The following is a 10,915-nucleotide window of genomic DNA, read 5'->3' on the forward strand; positions in this document are numbered from 1 at the left end:
GCGAGTCATGAAAGCATGCGCCGGGGAGAGGGAGTATTTCATACTGGAAGGCAAGATCTGAAATACTGTTTCAGAGCTACCTACACGCAAACCGTCTCACTTTAGTAATACTTACTGCGTCTTACAACGGAAGCCTTGAAATCTAAAGGGCCGTGATCGTAACGCTGCCAAGGCCACTAACGGACGTTGCGTTTGGTCTGTGCCGGCCACATCCAGACTGGCGGCAGCAGCAATTCCCCCGGGACCACCAGCCCCTGCCCCAGCGATGCCGCAGTGCGGCCGGTCTCCAGCTCCCGCCTGGGAGGTGCCCGGGGCTGGGGCTGCAGACATTTTTCAGCTTTAGGGAGACATAAGCAGCCCCAACACGGCCCATCTCTCCCTTCCAGGCCACAGAGCAACCTGAATTTTCAATTGCCGTTGCGCCCCGTCCTCCCCGGCTCTCTGGCCTCGCCGCACAGAAACTGCCGTAAGAAAACAGAAAATGACACTGAAACAGCGCTGAGCCCAAAGCAGGTTTTGCTTGGTTCGGTTTTATTCCCACGTACGGGGGGCAGTGACAGCTTTAGCAAACCGAATACTCTAACGAGTATAATTTAGGTGAATCTTCTTTTGCCAAATCAGCGCAGCGACCCGTGGCTCTTTCTCTGCCGGCGCTGAAGCTGCTGCCGTTGCTGGCAAGAAGCGGCTGAGCAAGCGGCGGTAGATGTTTAGTGCTGGTGTGTTGGTCTCATAACTCACGTGAGGTGGAAGGACGCTGCGGTATCCCTTTGCAGCTCCCTTTGCATGGGGTTGCGGTCTGGGTTTTGTAATGCAAACAGACGCTGCTCCCAGCTGCCCGCACGGCCGACGGGCAGAGGTGTCAGATGCTAAAAGCAGTGTCTGACCTAAGACATGGACATTAAACACCAAGACCCAAAAGAGGAAAAAAGTGTCAGGTGAGAATGAACCCAAGGGAGAAAGCAGGTTTGAGAGATGGTGTAAGGAGCAGGGAATTGCGTGCAAGGGACAGTAGTGGAAAGCGTAGCGGTCACACGGGCATAGGTCGAATTCTTCTTTATATAAACTGGTTGGAGCAAGCCCATATAAAGAGAATTTACACGGCACTAAGGAAGCCAGGTTCGACAAATCCCAACCGTGGAAAAAAATGAGGAAAAGGAATTCAGTAGGAAATGAAGTGGAAGCTAGCACACAAGAAGAAAAAAGGATACCCAGATCAGACAGGGATTAGTTTCCCCCACTTGTAAGTGCTATCTTGTCAGCCTGGCACTGTTCAGCATTTTTATCCTTCCTGCTTTTTTGCAAATCTGAGTGCTGAGCTGTTTTCACTTCATCCTGAGAGCTGTGGCGTCCATCAGTTGTTCAGGAAAAAATTGTTTCTCAGTTGTAAACATACAGAGATTGAACCAAACTATATAATTTGGGACAAGGATCACCCCAAAGCCCTTACAACCTGGAGGGGGACAACACGACTGCATTTAGGTCCAGAGTTTCAGTTAAAGCCTGTCTTCACATATGCGTTGAAGATCATTACATTAACATTTGGGTTAAGGCAGAATAAATGCTATTACAACTCAGTAGTAATCCTTCCTATGAACAGCTTTTGCAAATCCCACTCTGTCATTCCCACGGTCAAAAATGCAGTAAAAAGCAGACATAAAGACATCTCCTAAAATCCAGAGCGGGCCGGTGTGAGTGGTGATATCGAGAGACTGAAAGCCGCTCATGCAGAAGGTTTGGTCTTCAATAGACTCCTGGAAGGGAAAGCACGTGTCCTTGCGGCCGCCTGCTCCAGCCCCAGCTCGGGGAGCAGGGAACGGGGAGGCCACGGATACGCACCTTTACGATGTATTGCTCTGCTGTCAGCTTGTACTCGTGGTGTCCGATGGTGAAGCTCAGGTGAGGCAAGCTGGAGAGTCTTCTGCAGTCTACGAGAAACTGTATGCGATGCACTGCTTGAGACGGGACCCGTTTGCCTTTCTTTTAAGTATTGCCCTTTGAATTCGAGACTTTTGCGGCAGGTAATAGTGAATTTACTACAGGGAAGCAGCATCAGGCTGACTTATGGCCCAACACTGCCCTCCAGCTTTCCAGCTCCTGCACTGGGTCAAACCAGCCTAGCAGCCCGGACCACTGCACCACAGCCCCTACGGACCCAGGGCTGATGAAAACCCTTGAGAGCCCCAAAAGGAACGAGGCGAAGGGGGACTCCGATGTCCCCCCCGTACAACTCGGAAGCAAAACTGAGTGTGTGAGCGCCAGCGAACCCATATTAGCAAGGTCTGCCGAGCAAAAGTCCTCCGACGCCCTGGCTTCCCTAGGGGAAAAAAGCCAGTGAGGAATACAGCACTTTATGCTTATACTCTGCCCTGCAGTGGAAAGAGCAGAAGGAGGACTAAAGTCTGGCATGGCCATTAATTTCCATAAATAATACATTCCCTTACAGTAACACAGAAGATCATTTCCTGGCCTTTCTAGTTATTTCATGAAACAACTGGCGTGTTAAATGGCACTGCAGAATGCTCCAAGCCCCAGAGGGATCTTTGCTGTAAACTGTGGTGTTTAAAGTCATTGTTTTAGAGGCTTCCTAGAAGGAAGAATCTACTTTTTGTTGTTGTTAAATCTGCTTTATGAAAACATAGCTCTAAATCTTGTGTATACTTATCAGGTATCATACCATTAGAAAAAATAAACCGTGGGACACAGAGGACAAGGGTAAAAAAGCCAGTATAATGGTTTGTAGGATATGAGAAGCAAGACATAATTCATTTACATAGCTAGTATGTCCAGAACAAATTAATCTTTGCTGGAAAGAGATAAAAGTTCTGATAAAATCACTGATGGATGCACCCACTTATACCGGAATAAATTTGAGCCAATATACTCAGCCTGTCTGGGCTTTCTACAAAAGCAGTCATAGAAAGTCTTATTTTCAGGATGCTTTTTTGCAGACTCTGAGATGCTGGCTGAGTGCTCTTACGTCAGCACTGGAGTATATAAACATATACTGCAACGGCCCGTTTCTTGTTTACATTACACTAATATAAATGCATTGGAAATACATATTTTATCTATATCCATTAGTATGTACCATTATAAAACCAACTTGTTACTAAAGCATACTGTTTGACATGTATCTGAAAATTGGAATGAAAACAAAATTTAAGGGTTAATTGAGAACGAATCAGAAGCCTCAGGAGTTACACAGATGCCACACTCCAGGTCCTCCTCTTACAAAAGGAGGCAGATTAAAGGTCCGCTTTGTCTCTAATCGTTGCCCAGTGCAAAGAATTTTCTTCCAAGCGCAGCTTTGTGTCAGGATCAAGACAACTGCGACGTTAACAGAAGCCGTACGTGGCAGCTGCGCTTGGGGCACTGGAGCTGCGGCGATGTAGTAATTACCCGTGGGAGTCAGCCAAGGGCCAGCAATAAGGGACGGTAAAAATAAACCGCTCTTTCCCTGGAGGCGGGTGGGTTTAGCCGCCTCAGGCTTGTCACCTCAACGCTCTGAGATGTTACGAGGGTTCGGCCGTGCCGGACGGCGGCGAGGCGGTGGGGCAGCCTCACCCGCCTGCAGCGACGGCGGCTGGCGCGAGCCCCCCGAGCGCGGCGTGGGGAGCCGGGGGCGGCAGGAGTGGGGCCAGGGAGAGCGTGGAGCGACACGCGGAGGCTGTGCCGGCCTGCTGGGGGACGTGGAGGTGCTCCTCGGGGGGACGAGGAGGAGCGGTGGGGAGCGTCGGCGAAGGGGATGCAGAAGAGAGCGGCGGGGAGGGGAGGGAAACCAGCGAGGGGACGGAGGAATGAGGTTCAGGAGGGAGAAGGAGAGACAGCAAGGTCTGTCCCGCGCCCCCGTGGCTCATCTGGCAGGAGCCAGCGTCGCGAGCATCAGAGCCCTCCCGGGAGCCCCGGCACACCACCGCCTGCTCCGCCGCAAGCTGACAGAGGTGCTGTCGGCGGAGCCGTTATCGGGCTGTAATTACGATACCTTTCCCTTTCCATTTGCCGGCCGTCAGCGCCAAACCCCTCCTGGCTCGAGCCAGCCGACAGCTATCGCCAGGGACTTTGAAAGGAAGCGCTCCTCTGATTTTGCAAAAGAAAATTCTCTCTGATGTAGAGATCGATTCCTCAAACTGACACCCCTGTTACGTCCTTACGCACCAGCACTGGCGCGTACAGGAGAGGAGGTGGACATCGGGGGCGAGGGCTGGGGCAGCAAGGCAGATGGGTCAAAACCAGCACGGCTCTGAATCCAGTGCTGTCCTGGAATCCAGGCTTTCCCTGAGACCTTTCTGAACAGTTATTTCAGTTGTTTTCCCACCCTATAAGCTCGTTGCACCAAATAGCAGTTTCTCTTCCTCTCTGGCTGTTTTCTGGCTCTATAGTTTTTACCTCTCCGGTATGCGACGGACTTGCCCCAATATACTCCTGTAATCGCCTGATTTGTGAAGAGGGGCCGGTGATAAGAGAAGTGCCCGAGTCAACGATGGCTTCGCAGCCATGGGAGCAAAATGCCACCCGACCCTGGATCTTTATACTGCAAGTGAAAAACAAAGCGTCTTTAAGGAAATGGCATATACACTGTGACTGAAGCAGCATACTATTGCTAGCTAAAGTACCGGAGTACAGACTGAAGTTAAAACTAGCTGCCAAGCTTTGCCAGTCTTAAAAGATAAGAATGTCTTTACAAGACAAGAAATTAATCAAAGGAAACTGCATGAGGAAGATGTCTTCTCTGTGGACCCACTTTTCTCTCTCTCGGGCCTCCTACAGCCCTCATCGTTTGCCTCCTGCTGATGAATTTGTCCCCACACACAGGGATGTGTCCTCATCGATTTACGCAGCTGGAGGAGGAACGAAGGGACACTGACTACTTTGACCAAGGTTAACAGGAAAGATGAGAGCAGGACCCGGAGCTGGATTCAGTTCCTGGGTGCCTTAACCTCTTAACTGAATAGTCCACCAAGAGTCAGCTTGACCACTGGTGTATCATATCAAAACATATTAACATGCTCCCCCAGAAACCAGCTACCCATGTCACAGCAGCTTTAGAGAGCTGATAAACCCCGGTCTCATCCTGGTGAACCCCCTCTTTGAGAGGCACAAGGGTAAAACACTGCAGCTGAGTCCTCCTGCTGCATCTGTATCACCAGGTGTTTCTGTCTCTGCAGGTTCTACCCGGCGAGGTGAATCCACCAGGTATTTCATACATACATACTTGTTCAGGTGTATTTGCCAGTAGCTTTTCTCGGTGACCGGGACCCAGTGGATTGAACCTTTGTAGAGAGAATCGTCTATCCCCCCCAGAATCAACTCACCACCATTCTCGGTGTCATCTCCTCTGAAAGCAGAAGACAGGTTAACACAGACATGGGAGTGTGCCAGCACGCTCCCATGAGATTACACTTTAAAAGCAAAAGACAAACCACAGCCCTTTCTAAATTCAGATATGGATGGCTGAAAGGGATTATTTCTAAATTATAACTGCATATGTCCCGACTCAGAGCCTCCAAGCAACCTCTGAGAAGACTTACTGTAGGCTGCCAAGGGCTAAGATAGGCATCAGGAGCAGGTTGAGCCAGTTGCTACGCTCACCTCAGAATAAACACTGGATAAATTGGTGGAGTTACAGCTAGGTCCAGATTAGGGAACAACATTTCAGGACATCGTTTAGTGGGCTTGGTTAATGGTTGGACTCGATGATCTTGAAGGTCTTTTCCAACCTAAATGATTCTGTGATTCTATGATTTTTTTCTTAAATGTGGCTACTTGGGTGTAGCTTGGCATTTCTGTTCATCTCCATAGGCCAGAAGGAAACCTCTGGCACCTCAGACATGGTGAGTCTGAGCTGGGAGCTTTTCTTTTGTTTATGACCAGCTCCAACAAGAATAATTCTCGATCCAAAAATTCATGGTCTTCCCCATAACATTTTTCCTTTTCACTCCATATGTTTCAGTGTCAAATTGAAAAAAAAAAAACCCCACCAAAAAACAAGAAATGGGGGAAATTACTTTCTAGAGTTAAAGCTTTATACAGATGCATGGTTGTCTCTACCAACAATTAAAATAGTTTTACTTCTTTTTTTGGCAGTGACATCTTAAAGACTGACCTTTTCAGATAGAAAGAGAAGACCGGCTCCTCTACCAGCTGCTGGTTCATGATGCTGTCAAACACGGGCAGAGCATTGCCCACTGCTAAGGAGGGGTAGCCCAAGCCCAGCACGCCATCAAAGTGGGCAAGGGCAAAGGTTATTCCTGGCTCAAACACCGACTCGCCAAAGTCCTGTCCCTTGATGGAGATGTTACTTATCTGTTTGGTACAAAAAAAAAACCCCAATTGAAAGCAAAGACACCATCAATTACAAGAAATTAGCCATGTTTCAGATCCGTATCAACGGATTCATTCAGTTTATAAAGCCTGGATATCCTTGTGTGACTTGCATCAACATAGCAGGTGCCCATTTGGTGGGTAGGCTGCACCGATTCCCTTTAATACCTTAATTCTGTGGATGTTTCTTCATAAACCCGGGACGGGACCCAAGGAGAGAAGCAGATAAAATAAAAATAAAACCTTAGGGATTTGTCTGGGTAGCCCAAAGCCGGAGCGGCACCCACACTTCTCAATATCTGGCTTGGTAAGACCTCGCCCTGCCCTTGCCTAAGCCAGGCAAGGTTTTCCAGGGCAAGGCCAGTATCTAAATTACCCTGAAAACCTGGCTGAACTGGAGCCGGACACCCCTTTTAGGTGGACGCTCACCTGCAGCGTGTCTTTGCCAGCAATGCCCAGAAGCTGTCCCGTGCCGTACTGCAAGGAGAAGGCTTCCCCTCCGTGCTCATACGAATCCGACAGAAAGGACTTAAATTTCTGGTGCACCCCTACACAAAACAAACGACACCTGTGCACCGCGGGGAGGCCTCGGCAACGCACCCCCTCCTCGATGCACAACCGGCCAAGACGCAGGCGAGACAGGTTTTTCCTTGTCTTACAAGGAACATGTCAACGGAGGTACCCGTTCCCCTCCAGGCACCCCCTTTTTTCCGTACCTCGGAGGTTATTTGGGGTTTTAAAGACAAATTAAAAGAAAAATGGGCATTCCCACATTTCCACCGCTATTCGCGGCTCTCCTGGTTTTATTTTCACAGCTTTTACGCCAGGCACCTTGTGGTGCGGAGGGACGTTTGGCACCTGCCCTGCGGGTGGCACGGAGGGGCAGAGACGGAGGAGCAAACCGGGGAGGGGAGAGCGGTCCTCAGGGGTGCTCCAAATCCTCCCCTCCCAAATCCCTGCTGCAGGCGAGCCCCTTGGGAAAGGAGAGGTGGCCAAGGCACTTGAAGGCACGAGGAGCGTAAGGGAGGGTAACGTTTCTTACTGCATGCTTCGCTGATGCAATAAGCGGAAGGGACCCAAAAATTGGAGGAGCCGGTGTCGAAGACGACGGTGAACCTCTGGGGCGGCGTGCCGACGCTCACAACTCCGTAGTACTGTGCCTGGGGAGGAACAGCCCGGTCAGCCCCGGGGCTGCCGCCCGGTCAGCTATTCCTAAGGAAAAAGCAGACTTGGGAGCATCCCGCAAGGCTTTCTCAGAGGATTCGGTGCATTTTCATTTAAACGTAAATGCGCGCCACAGGGAAGCGCGTCTGGCTCCACGAGTGGCTGCGGGCAGCTGATTTCACTCCAGCTGCATGCGTAACAGCGCGGCATTTCTAAAGCCTTTTAAGCAAACATGGAGTTGGGTTCCCCATGAAGTCAACAAGCCCTCTTGCACCAACTTCAGCAGTGGCAAGGTCAACCCCAGGAATAAGCTCTCGCACCACCACGCAGGCTTTCAGGCAGCTCCCTAGTGATGTCAGTAAGAAATCAGTGATGCAAAAACAGCACGACCCGCCTCTGCCAGCCTCAGAGGGCTCCGACCGGTGGCACAAATACTGTCATATGTGGCTGGGCTTTTTCCTTCATAATTAGCAGCTATTAGCAAGTCAAAAAATGAATTCGGTTGCACAGACTGTATCTGATGTACTGAACACAGTTCATCCAGCGGATGAAGAAACCACTGACCATCACCCCTGGATACCAACAGAGGCTAGAGATAATCTGTGAACACGGGAATGCTGGAGTGAAGAGCTTATCCACATCCCGAATGCAAGTGTCTAAGTGCCCCTATCTGGCCCTGGAAGAGCACTTCAGCATTAAGAGACCTATTTTTAGGAAGAGGCATTTCTGGAATTCAAATGCAGATAGAAAAGCAATAGCCAGTGCCAAGCCTTTTGTAGCAATACAAATACTTGAATATGCATCTTCAAGTGCGTACTTGTTAATACACTGAATATAGTTTCTGACCCCGGAGTTTAAGGTCTGAATGAGATAATCATGAAAAGGCAAGCAAGCGTGCCATTTAAGAGAATATCCAGCTATTCAGCAGGATTTTATTCCTTCCTGTATTAAACAAACCTTTATCAATTAATCTGTAAAGTGAGGCAGCTCTAAGACATATTCATCCAAAAAAAACCCAGGAAAACCACACACACACTGCACTGAAACCTCCACAAAACTGTTCCTGGTGCTAGCTGGTTGTACCGGGGAAGTGAGTTTTCTTTAGTCATTTTGAGATTTATCCCTCTGACAAGCTTTAAAGCAGGCCGAAATGTTTCAGTCTCCTTTGTTCTTCACACACATCTCTAGCTCATCTTGACATATTTCTTTATGCCCCTCAAGTGTCAGGAAGTTCTCACTGAATTAATTTGGCTTTCCCTTTCCTTCCCTGTTCAGATGCAGCCTCCACAACATTTCTAGAACTTAGCTTTCATTTAGATAATCATAACAGAAGAACCAATTAAAACAGAAAACAGAGACCATCCAAATGAACAAAATGAAAGGAAGGACAGTTTACAAAATGGTTGACCTGCTGACTTGCCTGTCTGAGATCCAATGAAACTCATATTTTTCCTTTTTCAGTTTAGTTGGTAAATTCAGCCAGGTTAGTGTGAGACCCAGGTCAGTCTCCAATATTTAATACACATTAAGCTCAGGAGATAAAAGCAGAAAAATAAAAACTCTACTCTGGTCTTTGTTATCACTGATTTATAACTCCATGTGACCAAATAAATGAGATTTGGGGGATTTTTTTATAACATGCAAACATGCAAGTTTCCGATAAACAGAATACAGCTGTCACGATTTAACCCCAGCCAGCAGCTAAGCACTGCACAGCTGCTCGCTACTATACCAGCTATACCAGCTACTAGGAAGAAAATTAACTCTATCCCAGCCAAAACCAGGACAATATCTAAATGAAGTAATCAGATTCTGCTTCTAAAAACCCAATCCTGAGCCAAGACTGATACTGGCAAACCTTCCACATTTGTTTGGAGACCTACCAAGTCCAATACAGGTCTATACAAAAATAAAACCTGTCACAGGACTATCACTGCTGGACTACATCAGCTTTCTACCCAGGTCCCATGCTAACCTAGATCTATATGTGCTTTATTTTGCAGACTGGTAAACTAATTTTTTTATGATCTAATATTTACAGCGCAGAGTGACAAGCCATCTCAAGCTCTATAATTTCATTGAGAGACTAGACCTGAAAAGTGCTGGGGAAAAAAATCTGCCTTCAAGAGAACAACGAGTCCTTATGATTGCATTACCAAAACTGTACTTACATTCATGTAATCATACAGCCTTTCTGAAGTGGTTCCTGCTGATAAAGCAATATCTGCAGGGAAGCAATGCAGGTACCTCCTGGCAAAAACGTCAGGGTGGTGATTCCTCCAAAATTCCTCTAATTCTCCCTTTTCCTTCAGCTGTTTCTTGATAGATTTGAATCTAATGAGGGGGATTCTACGTAAATAAAATAAACACACAAAAATGAACTGTTTCTCCTTTCTAGAGCTCTCGTATACTCTTTCTTTTTTTAAATGTGTTTCTTTCCTGAGACCCCAGGTAGCAACAAGCACGGGTCACCCTGGGAAGCCAGCCGAGACGCGCCAGCGATGCTGGATGTGTTTTCTTACCGTTCCACGGCCACGGTGAACGGAATGTAAACCACAGCCAGCAGTATCACCCTCATGGCTCCAAGCGGTTCGGAGTCTAGTGACACTCATTTACTCAGAAGTCCCTTTTTTATACCCCGTTGTCAGCAGAGGGCTGTTCGCCAGGTCAATCAATCACAGGAGGTCAGCGCTTTGGCAGAAAACCGATTAATTTGCTCTCAGAGTAACCACTGGATTGTGCAAATAGCGGTGTCCAGCCGAGCTACTAAGGCACAGATAACCAGGGCACAGTCTAGACCAAACAGACATTTTACTAACAATCCTTAATGTCATTTACAGAAATATAATACATGGGGTGAGCTTGGCTCCCGTTAGCACGGGAAAGAGGAGGCGGTCCAAGGACTTGCCTGGTTCGCTCCGAGTAAACTGCTTTTCAAACTCACGTTAGTGACAAGTGGCCCAGAGGTGTCCAACGCAGAGAAAGAGGACATAATATATAACCATTTCCCTTTTATATGGAGACATTTCAGCAGGGCTGAGCAGACAAGACATTTGATAAGGTTGTGACAAGTCACCTCCTAACAACTGAAGTTTAATTCCCTATTTATGGGAGAGCTCTGGTCTAAACATAAGTGTGATTGCCACTCCAAAAAATGGCTCTTAAAAGTAAAAAAAATCATGGAAGGCTGCAACGTACAGTAATAAACAGCCAGTGGTTTTGTACACATTTCAGCAAGACATGTGGAAGCGCTCGCTTGGATTTATTTTCCTGCAAGTTTTCTGAGGTTAGTGGTTCCCACCCCTGCCTGACACTTAGGTGCAAGTCAAGCCGGCAGAAAAATAACGGTGTCAGAAAGAGACTCTGATCTGACAGAGAGCAACCCCAAAGCCATTAGCTGCCTGGGAGGAATCTCAGCACCGAGGCTGCA

General features: G+C 48.0%; 1 protein-coding gene across 1 annotated transcript; it reads right to left on the minus strand.

The window, feature by feature from the left end:
* Positions 1-499: 499 nt before the first annotated feature.
* On the minus strand, positions 500-10,078 carry LOC115336252 (cathepsin E-A-like). The gene is made up of 9 exons (XM_030002933.2): positions 10,008-10,078; positions 9,657-9,834; positions 7,364-7,481; positions 6,751-6,869; positions 6,104-6,303; positions 5,213-5,335; positions 4,387-4,531; positions 1,837-1,935; positions 500-1,751 (listed from the first exon to the last, which is right to left on the minus strand). Exons 1-9 carry the CDS (start codon positions 10,061-10,063, stop codon positions 1,572-1,574), a joined length of 1,218 nt encoding a protein of 405 aa, XP_029858793.1. The 5' UTR covers positions 10,064-10,078; the 3' UTR covers positions 500-1,571.
* Between the last annotated feature and the right edge of the window lie 837 nt (positions 10,079-10,915).

Source organism: Aquila chrysaetos, chromosome 26 (genome assembly GCF_900496995.4).
Source record: "Aquila chrysaetos chrysaetos chromosome 26, bAquChr1.4, whole genome shotgun sequence".
In the NCBI taxonomy this organism is placed as follows: Eukaryota; Metazoa; Chordata; class Aves; order Accipitriformes; family Accipitridae; genus Aquila; species Aquila chrysaetos.